General features: G+C 25.1%; 1 protein-coding gene across 4 annotated transcripts; it reads right to left on the reverse strand.

Moving 5' to 3' along the window:
• Nucleotides 1-6,167: 6,167 nt before the first annotated feature.
• LOC122719808 (glycoprotein 3-alpha-L-fucosyltransferase A) lies at nucleotides 6,168-21,728 on the reverse strand. Of its 4 annotated transcripts, none has more exons than XM_043945971.1 (8): nucleotides 21,589-21,728; nucleotides 11,861-12,102; nucleotides 11,474-11,554; nucleotides 10,128-10,319; nucleotides 9,253-9,477; nucleotides 8,529-8,717; nucleotides 8,030-8,265; nucleotides 6,168-7,270 (listed from the first exon to the last, which is right to left on the reverse strand). In XM_043945971.1, the coding sequence occupies exons 2-8, from the start codon at nucleotides 12,020-12,022 to the stop codon at nucleotides 6,919-6,921; spliced, it is 1,437 nt and encodes a 478-aa protein (XP_043801906.1). In that variant the 5' UTR covers nucleotides 12,023-12,102; nucleotides 21,589-21,728; the 3' UTR covers nucleotides 6,168-6,918. The 4 variants fall into 4 exon arrangements, with proteins under 4 accessions (XP_043801906.1, XP_043801905.1, XP_043801908.1 ...); XM_043945970.1 differs by having other exon boundaries at nucleotides 8,529-8,720; XM_043945973.1 differs by lacking the exon at nucleotides 11,474-11,554.
• Between the last annotated feature and the right edge of the window lie 1,239 nt (nucleotides 21,729-22,967).

Here is a 22,967-nt window from a genome sequence, read left to right on the forward strand (position 1 = left end):
TAATAACTGATGATTGAGATATGAATCTAATGAAGAAAAAAAAATCTTCTGTGTTGAAATGTCATTCCTTGATATCCAATTTTTATTTTGTTATTATTTATCCAATTTATAATATAATGATCTAGTTTATAAGAAATTTAATATTTCAAGTCTTTATTTTTTTTTTTTTTTTTTTTTTTTTAGAAGTCGTTTATACATATAAGGTAAGGAAACAAGGATATTTTAAAAGTAAGAATAGCGTTCGTTTTTATTCCCACAATCTCAGGAATGTACATAAATATAAATACGCATAATAATACATATGTCGCAATAGTATTGAACAAATAAATTCGTCGAATTATAAAATTAAAATAACTATCGAAAGCAGTTGACTGACTCGATATTTTTAACAAACGTAATATTTCAAAAAAAAAATGCAACATAAAAACAATAAGATAATTGCATAGAATCATAACTAAATAACACAGATCAGACTATACAAAAATTAAATGTAATTCCATTTCATATTATACAAAACAATGCTATATTTTATATTATATTTTTATCAATTTTTATCAATCGTTGAAGTTAAAAGTTAAAATGAATTTTTATGTAAAAAAAAAAAAAGAAAAAAAATAATCGAAACAGATAAATAAGAATAAAATAAAAAACATCATTATCTTATTTAATCTTCGCTATAATGATTGTATAGTACCTATTAGTCGTGGCACGCTAAGGTTTCCGTTAGGGAAAAATGAAAGAGTACCATGTTCGTAAAGTACTCTGCAATTTCGTCTACAAAGTATCAATATATCATTAAATGTCACATTGTGATGGACTGATGGACTCTTCTTTATACTTAGCACTTTATTCTAACTATATAAATTACTATTTACAAATTATGACGCTATCTAGTCTCACAATGTGCGATCACTTTGAAAACACTTAATTCCTAACATAGTAAATGGTACCGTTGTCGACTCAGAATAAAGATATTTAATTTTTGTGTTCTTCTTAATGTTCAATGTGTACGTGTTTTACGTTAAATTTTTCTTCTTCTTTTTTAATATTCTCTCTCAATAAAAATGATTTATAAAAGAAATAACGTTTCATATGCACCAATCTAAGACAATAGCATTATCAGTGTTGTTTTCCATTCATTGTTACGTTAGTAAGGCAATTCGCGCATTTCCTTCTTCTATACGTTCCACTATCGTATTCATTATATCATAAGTTTAAACAATTTTTTTTTTATAAATTTAAAGAAAAAGTACATATTTGAAATTAAGATATTGTTTTCAATTAGAGTCAAATGTGATCAATTTTTGTTATATCTCTTATAATATATGGTATACATCAGCACCAATTTGTGTACAGCACCAATAATTAATAAATTAATCGAGAGACACTACGTATCACAATTTTCAAAGTTTAAAATTCTCTATTTAACAAACAAATTTTCTTTATTTTCTAACATATATTATTAATTTTTTTATTCGTTAAAATTTTTATCAAAAAAAAAAAAAAAAAAAGATCTTTCTTATCGAATTCCGTATGTTGCATTTATAATTATTATTCTAATTTGAAGATGATGAATTATATAAAATTCGCATTCCATAAAATTTATAACATCGAGCGTTTAATTAAGTTCGAAAACAATCAATGTAATAACCGATTAATAAATATTAATAAAAGAATAAATAATTGAATTGATCACCTTGACTTTAATCTCGTATCAAAATCAAAATTGATTTAAATCATTATTATTCGCCAAAAGTGATTTACCTTTAAAATATACACAATACATTATCAACGACAAAGCGAAATAACCTGTACAGCGAGAATATATATGTATATATATATATATGAATACTTTATTATTCGTAATCGAATTAAAATTTCCTAGAAAATATTTCGCTTCGCGTTTCATAAAGAAACGCTTTTCACTCTCGAACATTGTCAAACAATGATACAACACACTTTCGTCGTCACTTTCAACATGCTTTACATTACGAATAACGCGTTCCTTAATTTCATTTCTCAATCGAATTTGCTAAATTTTTTTTAAATAAAAAAATGTTCGAATAAAAAATATCTCTAGATCACACATATGCGCACACGCGTGTATTCTTGATGATATGATCTCTCGCATAATTGCAACATGGATCGATCGACTTTTCTATCTGGTTATCAATCAATTGTCGATCGATTACTTAAGTACGTAAATTTAACTAATTTGCTTGTGCGTACTTTGAAAGATTGGATAATTACATAGGAACCGATTAGAAGCCTGTGGTCGAATCCACGATAAAGTAAACCGCTTGTATAATAGTTTTATGCGCGTGCATTTCATAAGTGTAACATTTCATAAATTATGATATATTAACCTATTTCTCGTATTTTGGTTTTTTTTTTTTTCGTTTCGAGCTAACGAGAGAACACTTTGAACTAAAAACACCCGAATGTGTCTTTTATCTTTGAGCTACGTACGTGATTGATTTTGAACTATGCTAGTTTTTACGAATAAAGTTTCTTTCTTCTTCCCTCTCCACTAAATTCTCCTCCATTTTGAAAACTTATAGTTATTTCTTAGTTTACAAGTATTTATGTAGTATCAATGAGCATCGATTTATGAAGTAAACGAAGAATGATAAAAGAACAAGAAAAGTCAAACGATAATCTCGCGAATGAAAATTTTAATGATTTCTTTTTTCTAATTTCCTATCATTTTTTTCTATCATTATACGTATTTTTTGATTGCAACTTTTTTCACAATTATATGTTCGATGTATACGAATACTTTTTAACAACATTTCATCGTGATTTTTTTTTTTATCATTGTACTGATATTGATATAATTTTCAATTTTACCAAACAAGATTGAGAAATATCTAAATTTAAAAATTGTAAAAATTATAGATAAAGAAAATTATAATACAAATGATTCTACAGATGTATTAATATAAAATTGAAATCTTTATCTAACATACTTCAATATTTTTTTTTATAATTAATATTTATTATAGGAATGAAAGCAAAATATATGATTTCTTAGCACAATATGTACCTCTTCGTACAATGACGAGTATTAATTTTTTATTGGTAGTAATTCACCATAATATTGATATTATATATTGATATTTAAACAATAATCGTTACTAATTGATCAATTGATATGTCTTTGATAGAAAATTAAATAAAAAATAACTTCGTGATAATATTGATGCAAAAATTGACTTATAAAGAAGATTGTTTTTGTAAAATCTAATATAAAGTTATTCGGATATAAGTCCAATTTAATTTTTAAATTTATTTTTTACTTTGTTTGGTAAAGCTTAACTAAATAATATTTTATCTTCAAATAATTTACGTATTATAAGAAATGTTTCTTTTAAAAATCAATAAGAAATAATGTATTTTTCATTCTTTTTGTAAATAGCAACATAACAATTTATAATAATTTATCAAAGTTGCGAATCTTGAAAATATTCGAATGCTACAATTTGAACAAAGTATTCGAGAACTATAATTGGAAGAAAGTTATTAAATATATTAATAAAAATATAAAATGATTCGGAAATTATACAATGATAAAATGTACATTTTAAAAAGATTTAACGATATACGAAATATTTGTAAGAAAATTTAGAATAATATTTCAGAAACTATGCGAGTTTAACAATTTTGAAAAAAAAATTGATATCAATAATCGTGTCTTTCATCATTATCGTGATGAATAAAATTCGCATAGAGAATATCATAATATCTACTCCAAAAAAAAATATTACAAATAATTAACGAACAATAGACGCAACGATTCGCTCGATGAATAATTATTTAAATACCTACGTAAATTAATTATATTAATTAAATTGAAATTAACTTATACTAGGAATCCATTTGAACAGGTACATGTTGCGTACGTAGTAATGAGAATGATTCGAAAACGTTTTTTTTTTTTCCTCTTTTTCTTTTTTTTCTTTTTTTTTTTTAGTAAGGTCACACTTGACTAGATCTTGCAAAAATCTCTCATACTCGATGGAATATTTTACAAATAACGACTGTACATTTACAATGCATGTATTGAATATACATCGATGTAACGTGAAAGATCTTCGTGAAAAAGATCATTTACCTAAAAATGATCGTCACCTATGATAGTGATTGGCAATGTTGAACAATAATCACCTGTTACTATTAAGTGTCACCTGTTATTATTAATATCTAATAGGATTTGCGATCTCGAACATGATTAACAGCGTATATTACAATATATGAATGTCAACAAAAAGGATTTCAACACTTATTTCTTTTTCTCGCGTGATTCGAACGATGGATCGATATGAACAAGAGAATCTTTACAAAACGTAAATGACGTAATTATAGATTGCCAAGTAGGGTGAATCATCGAATTTTTTTTAAATATTTCTTAGAAATCAGCCATTGGACAAAAAAGAATGATGCATGGAAAATTTAAAAATCTATTATTCAAGTATTTCTGTTTAAATGCACACGTGTTCACAATTACTAGAATTTAACTAATAAGAGGTAACAATAGTTCTTTTTCTGCGGTAATTTAATAAATTAAGAAGTATAAATTTTGACTTACGTCACTCATCATTAAGTGTAACCATTTATCGTCCAGTGGCGTGATTCTAGAAAATGTTTTCCGAAAAAAAAAGAAAAAAAAAGGGCAAAAAAAAAATTTTCACCATGTATAGCTAAGATCCTACTGTTAAATGATCGATTAGATCGAACATCGACTTATATGATTCTATATTTGCCCGTGTACGTTCGAATCTAGTAAATTCCATAATGTAAATAGTTATATAAAGAGTCCAGCAAATGTTTCCTTACACATTCTACATTTGTCAATTCCACTCTTAACGAATAGTCCCAAAACTTTGAAAGCTATTTCTTCGTATGATTGCTGTTACGCTTTAAAGTTTGAGAAAATTCCGATAAATTTATTATTCTAGTCGTAGTATGTTAATTTTAGTATCCATACGTTCTATTGATATCTATCAACAATTAAAATCGTAAACATCACACCTTTAAATACTTAATCTAAAGATAATTTACAGATAATTCGTTCGATACTTATTTTCGGTCACATCGTCTAGTTCATAGAAATGTATATAATTTAATATACAGGATACGGAAATAAAAGTTTCGAATTTCGATTTCTTTGATATAGAAAAATTGTGTTATATGATGATAAAAATTGTTTTAGAATTTTGATATTATAAAAAAATGCTTAATTAACGATTTTAAGCAAAAAATGTCCAATAATTTACTTTTATTCTGTGTCGTGCAATTGCAAATCGTCAAATTTGCATTGAAATAGTACAACTTTGAAATAAATTTCTTTGCATAAAAAGAATAAGAAATTGTCATGCTTATTATTCATAAAATACACGTAATATTTTAAAAATAAAGAACCTTTTGATAAACATTTCAATTCAAGCTTTATATTAAAAATAATTTGAATTCGAATCCATAGAAGTATATTATCTGAATAAATATTCAATAAACAGATATCCATATGGATTTCTATTTGAATATTGAACAAATATAAAGTATGTATTGTTACCAGGAACATTAAAAATGATATCAATATGAATGTTATTAAATTTTTATATCATTGTACAGAATAAAAGCACTTTTCTTTTAAAATGACAAGCGTAACAGTAATCTAATGTGCTTTTAAAACATGAATTATTAAAAAATAGAATCATTTTTGATTTTGAAATCATCCTTAATATAATATAATTTTATTATTAATTAATTTATGTTTAAAAAGAAATATGAAAAAAAACAAAAATATAAATTTTGCTCAATTCCCATAATTGTTTTTCTACGAAGATTAAATTAATTTAGAATACTACGGTTTTTTTATCAATTTTTTCATGTATACCCCAGAACGTGTAGACATTGTGTCAGCATTTTTTAAATGCATTCTTAAATTCTGCGCTAACTATATCAATTTTTATAATTTATCATTGATTATATAAAATGTCTCATTAAATTATCACGTTATAATATAATTTATATGAAAATAACATTTTACAAACATCTAATTCGAATGACAAATTCTTGAAAACATATAAAAATCTTACGTGTATTTGATGAAGGAACGTTATAAAAATTTGCTATAAGCAATCTGTGCGTAATTAATTTTTCGATAATCGATATAATTGAAGAATAATTTTCAAAATGAATATAAATTATGCATCTAAATTTTTAATATCAATGTAACAACGTGTGAATTGTGAAAAATGTTTCAAAGGATAAAAATTTTCATCTTCGTTTCGCAAAGCGAAGAATTAATCTCGAATAATTGACCAGAGTCAAGACAACAATCGTTTACTGCCGCGTTCGAAGAAAGAAGATCAATATTTGATTTAATCACCGTAAAAATCGGATTGATGAGTGTAAAAGTCTGTGTGCTGTTCATCGAAAAATACAAATTCGAATTACACCTAGCTCTCGGTTTCGTCAAATTCGTAATAGGCAGTCTTTTCATCAATTTTATTAGACTATCCAGACATTCGTCGACTCGAACGTCTCGGTATTGTTTCTGGATTCCAAAAGAATCCGTGGATTAATTTTTTTCTTCCATGCGACAAATCGAATTGCAAGGTAAACAACGAGAGAGAGAGAAAAAAAAACGACAGAACAAATTGTTCTATTCCGTATCGATAAAAACTTTCCATTTTTCTCTTGGAAGTTCAAACGATTCTATCCTAAAGTGTAAATATAAATTCAGACGCACCGCGTCCCTTCAATTATTATTCAATAATACGTGTATTAAATTATGCAGAAAATTTTGAAAATATTTTTCAAATTTCCCGCGCAAACCGAGTCGCGTATATCCCATTGCCTTCCCGTTCATCGTTTTAATCGCGAAAATTGATAAAAACCTAGGCAGAAAATTTTTCAAGTATTTTTTAAATTTCCCGCGCGAACCGAATCGTGTTCGCGCCAGGAAGTAGTCGTGCATATCCCATCGCCTCTCCACCAATCGTTCACGTCCTTGTAAAATTTTGGCGGCCGATCGTCATGCAACATGGCGCACACGCGACACCAAAAGTACGTGTTGATAAACTCGCCGGTACCTTTCCACCGAAAGTACGAATTATACAATTCGTCGTCTCGATCCAAACGATGAAGATACTCGGCGAGCTCTTTCGGCGATTCGAACTCGTCCACGTGGATGTAAGAGCGGTATGGTGCGCTTCGAGCGTAATCCGTTGGATGCGCACCCATTACAATTGGCAGAACGTTGTGTCTGAAATTAGAAAACTAGAAATTTATTACGTTCCGATAAATGGAATCCGATAAGTGGTGATAATAATGAAAATATTATATAATTATGAAATGTTAAACATATTAAAATTTTGGAATATTGGAAAATTATAAAGTGGAGTATTTTCTTTATTTTATAACGTGTTCAATTATTTTTTTTTTCTGCTTTGAAAACAATGAAAAGTGTATAAACTTTTTATATTCCAAAATATTGTTCCGATAAAAAAAAATATGACAATTGCTAAGATAATTGCTTAAGTAAATAACTTTAAGATATCTGGCGAAAATAACATAAAATATTTAAGTTGTTCGTAAAAAAAAAAAAAAATGTGAAATAGTAGATAATGAGAAAATATTATTTTCGATATTCCAAAGATCGAATGATACTTGAAGTTTTGGCAACAATAATTCTTATTCCAAAAATCTCAACGGAAATAACACTTTAAGAGAGAGTAGGGCAGGAGGGAATCTTGAGGACCTCTACATATACCAAAGTGCACTAAATAAGGGTGTAGGTAACAATCAAGCGTGAAGCACACTTTGGCAATTATGGCAACAACCCAGCGAAATTTTTAAGTGGTGCTTTAAAATCTCGCGTATACATTCATACATATAATATTTCATAAAAGATGATATCACGGTTCATAAGAATCAAAAAAATTACTATTCGAATCGGCAGTTCCAAGCTACACGTGTGTGTAATAACGTGTAGTAACGGTATATTAAGTGAAACGTATCATACCCAAGACCATTGACGAAGAACTTTTCCGTGATGTAGTCTTTGCAATTGGAATTCTCGAACGCGAGATAAAACTTGTAGTCTTCATCGAGCATATCGAAGCACGCTTGAGACTGCGAACGTGGACATCTTAAAGTACCGCAGGTCCCATAAATGTCAACTTGGATATATTTCGACAATTCTCTAGCGTAATGCATACGTTGATTCCGAGGATGGCAATTGGAAACGAACCAGGCTACCTAGATCAAAGAATTTACATATAATTACCTTCTAGAATATATTTCAAAATATCATATATTTCTCTGTCAGAGAGGATATTTTATTAACATATTCAATGCTTTATAGAGGATATTTGAAAAAAATGTGGAAGATGAAAATTTTCCTTTAAAAAAACTTCCTTTGATTTTTTTAATTAACCGCATTGAACGTGTTAATAATCGTGATCAAAGAAATACGAAGACATTTATGTGAAAATCAATACGTGAAACGAGAACGTTATTACCTTTTTAGTTTTGTTGGCTGCATAATTAAAAGTCTGCGGTATTTGTGTAATACTAGGGTCGTAATATTGCCACCTTTCATAGGGTGCGACTATGTCGCTGTCACGACGATAAGTTGCCGTCCAATTGATGATAGCGTTCTTCACGCTCTGCGTGTGATAAGGGCACTCTAAAAAATACAGCATCCACACCTGCTGAAAATCGTAGATCAGTCTCATTCGAAGTATATTATTAAATTTTCTATAATAGTGTAACCTAATTTATTTTTTATTTATGTAAAAAAAAAAAAAAAAATTTTATCCGATTAAACAAATTTATGATCGAAAGCAGTAATTAAATTAGAATTTGTAGTATATTTAACATATATGTATTTCTCTCTTATTCTAGTCTAATAAATGATTTCGAATGATTTTTAATATTAAATCTTGTTCTCGATCAAAAGTAATAAGTAATTTTTATCTGGATCCGTAGTTTGATTAACTTTTGTTTAATTATCGGAAATGTCTAAAAAATTGTGGCGACGGGCACGATCAATACTCTGAATAAAGCTTAAAGTTAGCTGAACTTAACTTAGCGATAAAAGTGAAATTCAATTCTTTTTTTTTCTTTTTTTTTTTTTTTTTCGTATAAGTTGAAATTAAATCAAATGCAACTATAAAATTAACGCTTCGAGAAAAAAAAAACTAATAATTTCTGAGCTAACAGTTTGACATTATTTTTACATACTTGATTCGAAGATCTTCTTCCCACATGCGTTATATAATCTTGAAATAAAATTAAGTCGGCCTCTTCGGCGTTATCCCTGATGATTGTACATGTATTGACTGGACATCGATGCTGAAGAAATATATCGGGGCCAACTTTTGCCTCGGGCATACCATGTGGAACCATTATTTTCTTTAATGGACGATCGCCACTGGTTTTGTTATAATCACTGGGCACGTACATTAACTGTAAAATTGATACGAAAAATTAATTTCATTATCTCGAATGTAATGAATTGGTAATAATAATTACAGAAGCAATGTTTTATTAAAAAAAAAAAATATTAAAAACTTTCTAAAAAAATAACGATAACAGTAAAAATTTATTATAGAAAAGTGTTAACAAAAGTAAGGAAAAAAAAAAGAAATATGAATTATAATCGTATAAAATTCGTGATTGTGTACAGTGCTTCTTTAAAGCGTTGGCCTATATACGCGTATAATAGACTGTATTGTGTTGTAGAAGAAAGGGTTGAATTGCAAAGTACATGGCTCTGTGCAATTCGAAGGGGTAGGTGGAGTACAACGTTCCTGCTCCTATTTTCGTTTTCCACGCTGTAGAACAAAGTCGTAACTAGGCAGTCCGTTTCAAACAGCAAATTATAACGCAATTTCAAAGAACTTTGACATTAGAAATTATTGTTTTAGGCGTCTTTGAGTTTAACGTTTACATAAAAATTATTCAGAATATTGAACATATTCTATGTTCTATTCTATTAAACGCATTGAAATCAATGAGGCGTATTAAATAATTTGTAAATAATTATAATGATATAAAAATCTGTAATTTTTTTATCTATATCTATGTATATTTAAATAATATATTTTGAATCTCACTTGATTAGTAACACGATCGTCATAAGCGTCTTCGTCGGGCCACAAACGCGCCAATCTTCGACCAGTACGATGAGATTTTATGGCAGGATAAGGCCTTCTGCTCCCTCCTTTCATGTACCAAGGTCTCTTTGATGGATCCAAGGATTCTAAACTGTTTCGTGATAAGGTCGTGGTGCCAGTTAAGTTGAATACCTTTTTAACAAAAGAATCCATTTTCTATTATCATTGCTTTCTATTATCAATTCTCGTTCAATTTTATCATTAATTACTCAGAATTCAAATAATCAATCATTTTTTTTTCTTATCAAATATTATATAAATTTGTTATTTACTTGATTTGAAAGAAATGATAGTTATTAGATATAGAATATTATTGTCTCATTCCATGTCTTTCTCTCGTATCCTCTAATACAAAATTAAATTGCTTGTAATTTTAAAAAGCTTCAATATCAATATATTTTTTTCTACATATAAAACTTTTGTGTTTGTTTCAGTTTCGGGAATTACCTTTGAAATTTTCTATCTGCTTCGTCAAATGGCTATAATAATACAAACAACTTTTCACGCTTTTATACTATCTAATGATAAGCGTAAAAGCAAAATTTCGTATAATTATGTATGTATCTTATCTAATAATAATTTGCAAACATAATAACTAAAGAAACAAGTCGGACTATGCAAAATTAAAGGACTAGTATTAGCAATACCTTTAGAAACAACAGAGACAACCAAACATAATAAATCATTTAAATTGTTGTATTTTAATTTGCAGCAGGGGAAAAAAAATAATCGTTTTGTTGACTAATAATATTTGTATATTAAGTCGATAATAATCACCTGTATTAAATATTCTTTATTAAATGAAAAAACTGAATCATTAACGATACGAATCACCAATGAAATAAAAAAATTATAAAAATAGATTCAATGATATTTATCGACTCGTTTATTTTTTCCAGAGACTTTATTTTAAACCGGTTTTTTGTATATACTTGAAAAATAAATAATTATTAATAACGTATCACTATTCCCAGCCAATCATATAAGATCAGATTATATTTACTCGTGTCAACATTTCAATGTATTTAATATTCTTTCACATCTTGAAAAAACTACAATATAAAATTTTATATATATTACAACAATATGCCAAAAATAAAAGTAGAAACTTTTTTTTCCTTCAAATGGATTCAGTTAATATTGTACTTCATAAGATTGTTTAAAAAGTTCCATAATTATATTATAAAAATGTTCAATAATAAAACGATGTAAAGGTTGTCTCGGTTATGTTTCACGCTCATACTATGTTGCAGTCATCTATCGACAATGCAATTTGATAACTATACCTCGGATGGAAGCTTTTCCTTCACTTTTTCCCGATTCTGCATTGTCGGTTTCTTCAATTTTGCAGGCCAATTTTCTTTGATCTGCGATCGAAATTCGATATTTAAATTGATTTTTTTTCATCATTATTAGGATTGTACTTTTTTTTTCTATTCTATCCGCTCCCAAAATAATCCATAGTCACAATACTTCTCCGATATTTTATATAAAAATACAACAATTTCTTTCTAATCTTCACAATCCAAAATATCCCTGAGATTATTTTAAAAACGAAATGAAATGCTCAAGAGTTTATCGCTGGATTGTAATTGGCATTTGAGTAGGACGTCTCTCTTTCTCTCTAAATATCATTGTTTAATCAACAACTATAAAAATTAATTTCGAATTACCTTTGTGTTGTCGGAAACGCGAACGGGTGGCGTTCGTCCAGGATGAGGTCGCATACGGTGCCATATCTCGTCCTGCACTAGATTCAATATAACCAACAACAGACCAGACGAGCATAGCACGTAGAAAAAATATCCCTTTAGGGAGAGACGCGGCAGACCCATGCCGCACGTTTCCTGTTTGTCAGAAATTTTTATCTATCCATGCGTCGTGCCTTGCCCGAGCCACCGTGTCCATTCAGCTACTGGAAAATTTATAATATTTTATAATTTATAAATTGCGGAATCATAATTACGATACATAATATCGCGGCAAGTACAATACAACTTTTAACAATACCAATATTTGGGTCACTCAGAAGTTGAATCGATCGACGCCACTTTTTAAAAAGTTCTTGATTTTGTTTCTCGGGTGATTTATTTCAAAAAAAAAAAAAAAAAAAAAAAAAGATCACTCGATCGAATCAAAATTGAAAGATTTAATATTTTGTTTCCATCACTTTGGAATATACGTATAAAAGTATATATAAGAAATAAAATTTTTTCTCTTTATAATTTTATATTAGGCTAGGTACTTTATCTCGATTCTATTATGTTATATATATATTTATAATATAATCACATTATAATAATTCTCGATTTCAAAGAAGCGGAAATTCGTTTTGAAAAAATTTTGAAACATCGTTAGGTGAATGTGCTTTAACTTATGACACCATTTCGAATATTTTTATCGTTTTAAAAATAAATATATCTTATCTTTAGTAAGAGCGTGAAAATTACATATACACGCCTTCAAATTTTCAAAGAAGAAGAGATAATTTAAGCCAATGACTTAAATAACTAATGTGCCGTTAACTAATTATCATTTCGTATGCACTGTCAATTTACGCTTAAAGGAGGATAAAAAACATAAAATAAATCGAATATTTTCAAAATAATATAAAATGTTCGATTAATGCGTAAAATATAATTCGGAATATTTGGTTAATATTTCGTCGTATTAATCATTATATTATCGATCAATATATTATCTAACGTTTCTCTTATCATATAGTACATGTTTATATTTTTCAATAATTAAATTACACTTACATTAATATCTTTTTTTTGTCTATAATCTATTAAATAAAAAACCATTATTAAATAAAAAACCATTTGAATAATATTTGTTTAAATACTAGTCATATTTTTAGTCAAATTATATACAGTGATTATTTATACATATGCATATAAGCAGTATATAAATATGTAACCGCAGTTTTTCCTGAATGCTCAATTTATACTTCATTTACATTCATAACAACTATGAAATGTAATATTTCCTCATAATAACATGTTGTTTATGTTCGGTATTTATGTGAATCTAAAAGTAACTATTTATATATATATAATATTTTATTTGTTAATTGAACTATATTCTTATTTTCATTTGAAGTACACATATTTTATTTTATTGTTTTTAATTAAAATTTCTTTTTAATTTTTATCGTATAAATACATAAAATTTGAATTTAAAATATGGATTAAAAAAAATTAAATTGCAAAGAAAAATAATTTCATTCTATAATACGATATCGTTTTATTTAAAACTGTAGTTATTTTTATCTTGTTTCTGTTTTATATGCAAAAATATAAATAAAAATTCTACTATACAAAATCTCTACACTGTGCTAAATCTTTATTAGAAATTTTCTTATTGAAAATCGTTGCAAATAGATACAATTTTTTTAGCATTTCTATTCGGATCACCTTAAAGCGAGAAAAAATCATGTACGGAAATCTGGTTTAATCGATGATGTAATGTGTACGTGCTTGTGGTTTTCATTTATTTATACAATCTACAACACATATATGAGCGTTTAACATGAATAAAAGAAGACATTCACGGCATAACATTTATTTATCTTTGATATTTGCACGATATTACAATAATAAAAAAAATTAGTTTAATTGTCCTTTACTAGTTTCTACTATATTATTCTACTATTAAAATACTTTGACAATTTTATTTAAAATAAATAATATATATATAATTTAATACATTTAAATATTATAGAGCAAACTACAATTTGAATAAAAAAAGTCTATACAATCTGGTATATTAATATGTAAAGTGAAATTCAATAAGGGTGAAGGTTACTTAATAAGTGATTCTTAAATATCACTTATAGGATTATACATTTTTCTTTACATTTCCTATTATATATAAGTACGTGTAATACATACAAACTATATGCATACAGAAAAGATAAAAAAATATATGATTATCTAATTTTTCAATTATAAATATATACAATATATCAATGATATAATGCCAAAAATAAAGTAGTCTATATGTACTATAAATATATAATATAATAGTATATTAATATAATATTATTAGATTTTATTCTAAGAAAATCGAATATGAACATTTCATCACTCATTGAAAAATGCATTTCTATTCCGTCCACTCTTGCTTTTATTTTTTTTTTTTCTTTTTCTAGTGTTTTTCTTTCTCTCGAATTTTTTATTCTTTTGAATAAAATAGAATAGAAGTAGACTTATCATGAAAAAAAAAAATTGTCTGCAACTTATATTTGCTTTGCGAAAAACATGTAACAACGTGGCTGTATAGTATACACATACATTCGAAAAATTTCCAGTGCATTTATATTATTACATTTTACACACATTCATTACAAATACATATCTACTTTGTATCTGAGGAATTTTTACACGTTCATGAATAAAAAAAAATTGCAATGATATTAAGCAACGTATGACAAAGCGAGAAATATCACGGAAAATAAAATATTTTCTTTAATTTATGAAAAAAAAATAAATTGTTTTTGCTATGAAAATAAGCATGTCTGAAATTGTCTGAAAATTAATATGTTGCAAAAACTTTTAAAACATAATAGCATATAGCGATAAAAAGAAGATTAACAATAAATTAAAGTAAAGAAATATATTTCGATTGTTTATCATAAAAACGATGTAATATTTGAATGATCTATTATTAAATATCTTAGATCTATTATTAATGATCTTATATTAAATATTATTCATAGAATCAAATGTGTTACTTTTTCTAGTGAAATAATATTGTAATATGTTTCATAAAATATTGATATTATTTTTAGAAAAAGATAAAATTATTACTTTTTAAGTTATTACTTTTTATACTTTTTGTAGTATTACATGTAGTATACAAATAATATATGTGTAGATAAATAATATATGTTACTTTTAACGCAAAGATTATACAAAATAAATTTAATTACAAAAATAAAAATATGTTCATAATTATGAATAATTTTTTATATTAACAATTTTAAATTTTTTCTTACAATTATCACATATATTATGACATTAAAGCAACAATTCTCTTTTAGAATACTTAACATTTAGAATGTAGCAAACATCGGAGAAACTAAACACGCGATCAGTTTTAACACGTGCTGAATAATCATGAAGTAAATAATGCTATATCTGTGGAAAGGTGCACACACAAAGTATCTCATATTAATAATGCAATTTTTCAATTCACATCGTCAAAAATAATTTTCATCGATATACATATTACATGTTAATCGATCGATATTCTATATCTTGTAAAAAAGAAATAAATTTCTAAAAATTCTAAAAATTCTTTACAACATAAATTCGTACAACTTCATTTAATGTTTGATATGTGGCACGATCGATACATCAACCATATGCTTATATCATATTTAATTTGTATCTATCCCAATGAAATTATGAACGAGTTGTATCATGATTTTTTTGCAACAGTTTTGAAGAAGACTGCTGATAAGTTGCAGTAACGCTTTAGATATTACACTTAAGTACATAGTTAATATACTTAATATTTATGATACTGATATCCCGTATCAGATAATAGTTAAACAGAACCGATATTGTATCGAAATAAAAACATAAGAATATTGTTCATCGATTAGTCTTTATAAAAACGAACATTTCTTACATTGAAGAGAATAAATATTTTTTTTATAATGATTTTATAAAATATATACAGGTTTCATTTTTGACAACTTTTTAAAAGTCATGTCTATTTTATTAAATAGATGCAAAAAGATATTAATAACCAGCTATCTCTAAAAAAAAAAAAAAAAAATAAAATAAAATAAGTCATATTCAGTCATACAATTTTAATGGGTAATAATACAAAGTCATTCGACTAAAATGAAACAACGAATTTCTTACAATCATAAGATATATGTACATACTTAAAATCCTCGGTTTGCATTGACGTAACATTGCAAACATTAATTTATCTGTATAATTTTTATCACATCAAGATATTAATAATTATAATATATGATATATATAGCAGTTTATTAGTTCGTATGTGTATTTATACTTTATGTTCATAAAAGTACAAAAATATAGACATCAATAAAAAGATTTATTTACTTACGACAATTTTTATGAATGATAAAAAAACTCCTTTTATCATTTTTTTTTTAACGCTATATAATTTAAAATTACTTATGACGAAAATATATACAGAATATAACGTATATAGAATAGAAATAAATGTTTATCTATAGGTCACCTATGCAACTGAAAGCTATTGAAAGTATTATGCTATGTATTATTGGTTTTTATCGCTAATAATTATAGTTACGTGATAAATATTAGTAAAGTATCATTAGTCATTTATTTTATTTTGTTTAATTTCATTTGTAGTATATTCGAATAACAATATAAATAAATATTTTAAATTTTGCAATTTATTTAAATAGTATTATGCATATTGATATTTAAAGTTTTTTTTAAATGTTATTTATAAATAACTATGCCAAAAAAATGATAAAATATATCTTATAAAATTATTTTTCATCAAAAATTAATTTTTTTCACGAGATCTCAAAAATAGAACATTATTTTGTTGATAATTATAATTTCAATATATGCAATGATTATAATCCAATTGTATTTAAATACAAATGTATACTTTGAATATTGGAATATTTCGTTTTGAATACAATTTCATTAATATTCTTTGTAATGACGTATCGTTATAAAAAGGTTAAAAAGAAATTTGTTTTTCTACAAATAAATATAGCAAAAAAAATATTATTGAAAATATAACGTTAAATTACTTACAATAATTGCAAAATGAATCTCTTTTGCTTCATTAAACTTCTTTATATTTGAACCTTCATTTTTTCTTTGTTCTTTCATATAATTCATTTTATTATTTACAAGATTGTAAATCTATTTCTTTCTAGTGTAATTGAATTTTACTAATAAATATGAAATGAACAATTAATGATTATTATTGAGTTATGAATATTAATAATGAATTATAGATATGTTGTTGAAAACAAATTTAACAACAATTTAAGTTAATCCGAACTAATTTCTTTTATAAAAATTAAAAAATATTAAAAAATAATTACATACGTTTTTGCATTCTTTCGTTATTTGTATTTATATCGATTATATCCTTAATGATTTTTCTTTAATTGGAGTGAACATCCAATTACATAAATCTGATAGATTTCATCAATGTAATATCCACATAATATTATGATTCATATTACGCGATAAATATGATAAATACGATATGTGTATATTAAAAATATTATATTTTACAATTTCATTTCTAATTTAACGGTACTAATAATTTTTTTTACATTAAAAAATATTTTTGAATCATGTAAAATTGATCTTATGTACTTTTCTTAAAAATAATAAATTAAATTCTTTTGATACATAAACTTTTTTCTTATCACAATGATAATAATTATTTAACTAATTTAATAATTTATTAATTATGTAATTAACTGTATAAAAAATGTATTATTACAATATGAAATTCATAATATGAATTGTATAGACATACAAAAATGAGCATTTTTTTTCAAAATTATACATTTTTATTATTTGAAACATGAATAAATACATAATCCAAATATAGCTTTATCGATATAACCTAAATAACATAACATTTGATTCCTTTCTAACTATTCCGGATATAATAACAAAGAATTTCAATAGCGAAACATGTTACAGGAAACTAATAGATTTCACCTCTTTTGCATTACTATACCTTTATATTTCTACGAGTTTTATTTTAACATACCCGCATGTTTGATTACATGTCTTCAAAAGTATGATGAACTCTCAATATACATATAACAGTATTGTTTTTGTTCCCGATTATATTTATTTACATGTATTTACATTTATATACATGTACATATTACAATATTATTTAAATTATATAATTATATCGTGTATCAAAATATACTATGTATCTTTTGAATTCGAGAAGTCATCAATGGAGAATAATAATTTCTTATATATTTTTAATTTAAATTAAAAGAATCTTATAAATTTATAATATAAAAATATCTTTAAGCATTTCTTAATCGTTACATTAGTACATTAAATTGTGCATCAAATCCCATTATAGCACATAACTGGCGCTAAAAATTGTACTAATTGATAACTCTGTATATTTGCACGTAATGTTTTGATAATAGATAATACCATAAAAAAAAAAAAAAAGAAAAAAGATTCAATTACTCATATCTCAATTTATTTACATTTATGAGATTATTGATACATGTCGTATAATTTTTACCCAAACACGAGTATTTTAAGTGCAGCGGCTTATTTGTAGTATATAATTGACGTTCTAGAAACCAGAATCTATTCCCAATTTACCCTAGAACGAAGGGAGAAAGAGAAACAGAACACCATGTTAAATTATATGATGAAAATAGATTAGTAGGTTTGAATATTCATCTGTGATTTTCAAATCAATTTTATTAATCTTTGTTATGACAAATTATTATCATTTTGTTGCACATTTAATTGCTGTTACATAAATGTTATAGACGTCTATTGTTCCTATAGTTCTACGTTTCATTGCGTGACAATCAAAATGTATATGTATAATCGCACCATAGGATTTGGAAAATATTTTCTGCGTTTAAAAATTAAGTTCGAAATTGCATTTAATATAAAAATTTTTTTATCAATAAATTTTTGTTAAACAGACATAAAAAAATGGAGGTAAATCATAAATATACATACAAGTATTTAGTTGGTAAAACCATGTATTCTGATTAATTAACGCATGCATACAAAGTTAAACAAAATATTATACATGATAGCATTATATATTATAATATATGTACGTATAATTGTTTACATCTTTACCGTAAGATTCATATGTATATTCTCAAATACTTTCTAATATACGATTATCAATGTTATATTAATCAAATTTTATTTTATTGAAAAATTTTATTCGAGCTTAATGTAAAAGCTTAATGCTTAATGTAAAAAATAATTTAAATAATATAATATTTAATTTAAATATTTAATTGAATAGTCTGCATCTTCCTATTGGTAATATTTTTATGAACACATAATGAAAAATATATGTATATCTCTGTTACAAGATAATTTATCTCTCTCAATTGTCCACTGTCAACTGCACAAAGAGTTTTTTCACAAACATACATAAGTTTGCAGCTAATGATGATGCACTGAATTAAAACAAAAAAATGACACTGACGTAATAAGATTAAAGGATCATGGTAAAATAAATAAATAAAATAATAAAAATGTATATATTGTACAGATCATTATTGTATATATGTAAATATTATTACTTTTATAAATATTAACAATACTTTCCGTTCTTATTAATTTTATAATGATTGAACATGAGTAAACATAATTATTTAATAATTATTTTGTTTATTCTAATTCATAAATCTATATATACTTTTAAACATTTTTCTTTCTAATATTCTAAAATTGATCCTTTTTTAAATAATAAGTTCGGCGATTTGTACTATGTTATTTAAAATTTAAAATTATTTGAAATATGAAATATATCAAAATAATTTAATATTTCTCAATTAATATTGTTTTAAAATTAAATTATTCACCTACGATTTGTATATATGTATATATGATATTTTCATATATACATATAGTTTTTTGCTAAAACTAAGAAAAGAAAATTTTTATATACACAGTAATGTGATCAATAAAATAAAATAGTTGAGATTAGTCTAACTTTTTCTATCGATATAATACTGAATTTGGCCGTAATGCAGTACTGACGTTATCGCTTCTTATTATCGAAATATAGCTAAAGAGGTACTATAGAACACCGTACCAGCATGAATCAACTTTCACGCCCACTTCCCAATTCACCCCCCTTGTATTTGCCATAGTAACCTCAACATTTCGTATTGAAATTATTTGATAAGTAAAAGTGTAGATAAAATGTTTTATATCTTACATATTGATTTACAAATATATAATTCAAAATATAATTTTAAAAAGTTAAGAAAATAGAGGGACTTTATAAAATGATTTTTTTTTTTTTTAGATATAAAATCTTTAAAAAATAATTGCAATTCAAAATAACTACATGTAAACATCATCATTTTTTTAATATTCTACTTTTTATCTACAATAAATAATGAAATTCAATTTGTTTTCTTACAATTTATTTATAATTTATTAGAACAATGTAATCTTAATGTATTTAAATACTTAATTTATTATGATATAAATATTCTATTCATATATTTTCAAATTCTTTTCGCGCGTAATATCACAGATGTGTATATAAACAAAATATTGTAACTTTTATAACTAATTATATTTTTTTTATTATAATCATTGCAATTATATACTTATAATTTAATTGTTAATATAATTATAAAAATATTAAATTTTTAAACAATTACTTATTCTAATTTATTTCTTTAAAAAATTAATAATTAATTTTAATTTCTTTTAATTAATCGTAATTTTCTTTTTATGTAATGTGGAGAGGAGAGAGACAGTAATTATATACATCAAATCGATATTTTTAAAATATAAATGAATATTAATATATTCAAAAAATATTTAAATATTAGAAAAGTATTATAAATCAACTTATCTAGTTTTATGCTTATCGCGTTTATAATCATAATTGCATATATAAAATTAGTTTAAAAAAACGTAAAATATAAAATTATATATGTTTTATGCATCAATAACATATTTATGATATGTCTAATAAATATTCTAATAAATATTAGTACAAAATAGAAACATACTTTTTTAATTTCTTATAAATAACTTTGAAATTTAAAAAATTAATTAAAAATTCTATTGATAAAAGTACATAAAGAATAAATTAAATATTTTAAATCAAACTGTGATAAATTTAGATATTTCAGATAATACAATTAAAATTCGAAGTTTACACATGAAGATGATAATATCAATGATAAAATTGTGAGAAATAATTTTCACTAAGTTCAAACAAATCTTGCAAAGATATATTTATCCTACACATATTTTCTAATTACAAAATTTTTTTTAGAAAAGAGTTCAAAACAATATATTACGAACCGCGCCCGAAAATCAAATATCAACAACCGAATTTTACAATGAAACAATATTTAATATTAACATTGCTTAAAATAACTGAAAATAAATTTAAAAATTAATAACATGTAATATTCTCTTAAAGAAAGTTATTCTTCTATAGATTTTATATTTGAAACAAACATTCATTAAAATTTATCTTTGAAAATTTCAACTCGTTTATCATTTAAAGAAATGTGTTATAAATGTAAGAACAAAATGTACAATGTGATTCTTAAGTAACATGCGAACATTACAAATTTCCTGACATCATGCGAAAGTATAATGAACAGATAGAAAAAGAATGAAAGGAAAAAAAGACTTACCATTCGAAATACGCATTGAAGAACCCGGACCACGTGTTTAACCGCGAAATACGAGTAGTAGTGCACCACGAAGATGCACCTCGATGATGCACTCACCCTTGGTCACATGTCCAAATCCTTCACATCGGGCACCACCTATGCGCGAGATTATTCATTCCCGATCGGGCAGTTCACAGTGCAGACGGTTGGCCTAGCCCGTCGCTTCTGTCCTCTCGCTACATCCTCCTTCTACTCCTACTCTACCTCTTTTTCCTACTCTTCCTCCACCTCGTCCTCCTGTTCCACTACCTTCGGGTATGCGCAGTTCCTTTTCCCTTCCATGGACGTTGTGCGTCGGACACAAACCATCCCCTTTACCTCATCCATGCAACCCCTGAGCTTTGTGTCGGTATTACACGTACCAAGTCACCAAAGGGGAAAATCTATAAGCGGTGCGACTGCGCTCTCGCCACGCTCCACAGAATTTCCGCGGTTAAGCCTCCTTCAGCTTGGTGAACTTAATCATTGTACAACTGTCCTGCACAATTATAGAATCGTGTAATTAAAATCGATTAATGATACGAATAATTGGTTCGATGCATACCTGTATAATTGAAAAAAAGTTAAATTAAATACATATATCGCTTGAAAATGATTCTTTAGAGCTTTATTAAAAAGCTGGAATTGGAATATTGAAAGCTACTGCGATAAATAATGATACAACAATACGGAAATAATGATACAACAATAAGGAAAAAGTAAACGATGCAATGAATCATTTTAATTAATATTCATTGAGGATTTATGAAAAAAAAGAATTGCTTGTAATTTATAATTTATATACAAAAATAAATCATTGATATATAGCATAAAGATTATTAATTAATATTAATTTATTTACGAAATGTTATGTTACCAATATTTATATTATATTTATATTATAAATTAAATTGAGCATTAAATTATTTTTTTAAGAATTTAAAAAAAATCATAATTTTTTTTAAATTTCATCTTATTAAAATTAATTAAAAAAAAAATATATATATATATATGTATATTATATACATTAAAATTCAATACTTTGAAACTTAGAATAAATTATTATGTAATACATATAACAATTTATATTTTTATATTTATATATATATATATATATATATATATTTATATATATTTATATATTTATATATATTTATATATTTTTATCTATATATTTATATATACTTATAGATATTTTTAGTAAGCGTGCCATATTGAATACACCAAAAGATAAATGATTAGATTTTTATAAATGAAAAAGAATTGTATTTAATAAAAAAATAAAATAAAAAGTTACTTTCATTTTAAAAGTATATTTTCTAAGATTAAACATTGTATAATTACAAAATATAATATTATAT

This window comes from Apis laboriosa, unplaced genomic scaffold (genome assembly GCF_014066325.1).
Source record: "Apis laboriosa isolate Shangri-la unplaced genomic scaffold, ASM1406632v1 scaffold9_cov152, whole genome shotgun sequence".
Taxonomy (NCBI): domain Eukaryota; kingdom Metazoa; phylum Arthropoda; class Insecta; order Hymenoptera; family Apidae; genus Apis; species Apis laboriosa.

What these genes read in the sequence shown, in the direction of transcription:
- LOC122719808 (XM_043945970.1), bottom strand. Translation starts at nt 12,022, where the DNA reads ATGGGTCTGCCGCGTCTCTCCCTAAAGGGATATTTTTTCTACGTGCTA. An exon ending in GCGTTTCCGACAACACAAAG is followed by an intron (nt 11,555 to 11,860) that starts GTAATTCGAAAT and finishes TTTCGATCGCAG; the next exon opens with ATCAAAGAAAATTGGCCTGC. An exon ending in CAGCCAACAAAACTAAAAAG is followed by an intron (nt 8,266 to 8,528) that starts GTAATAACGTTC and finishes TCTTTGATCTAG; the next exon opens with GTAGCCTGGTTCGTTTCCAA.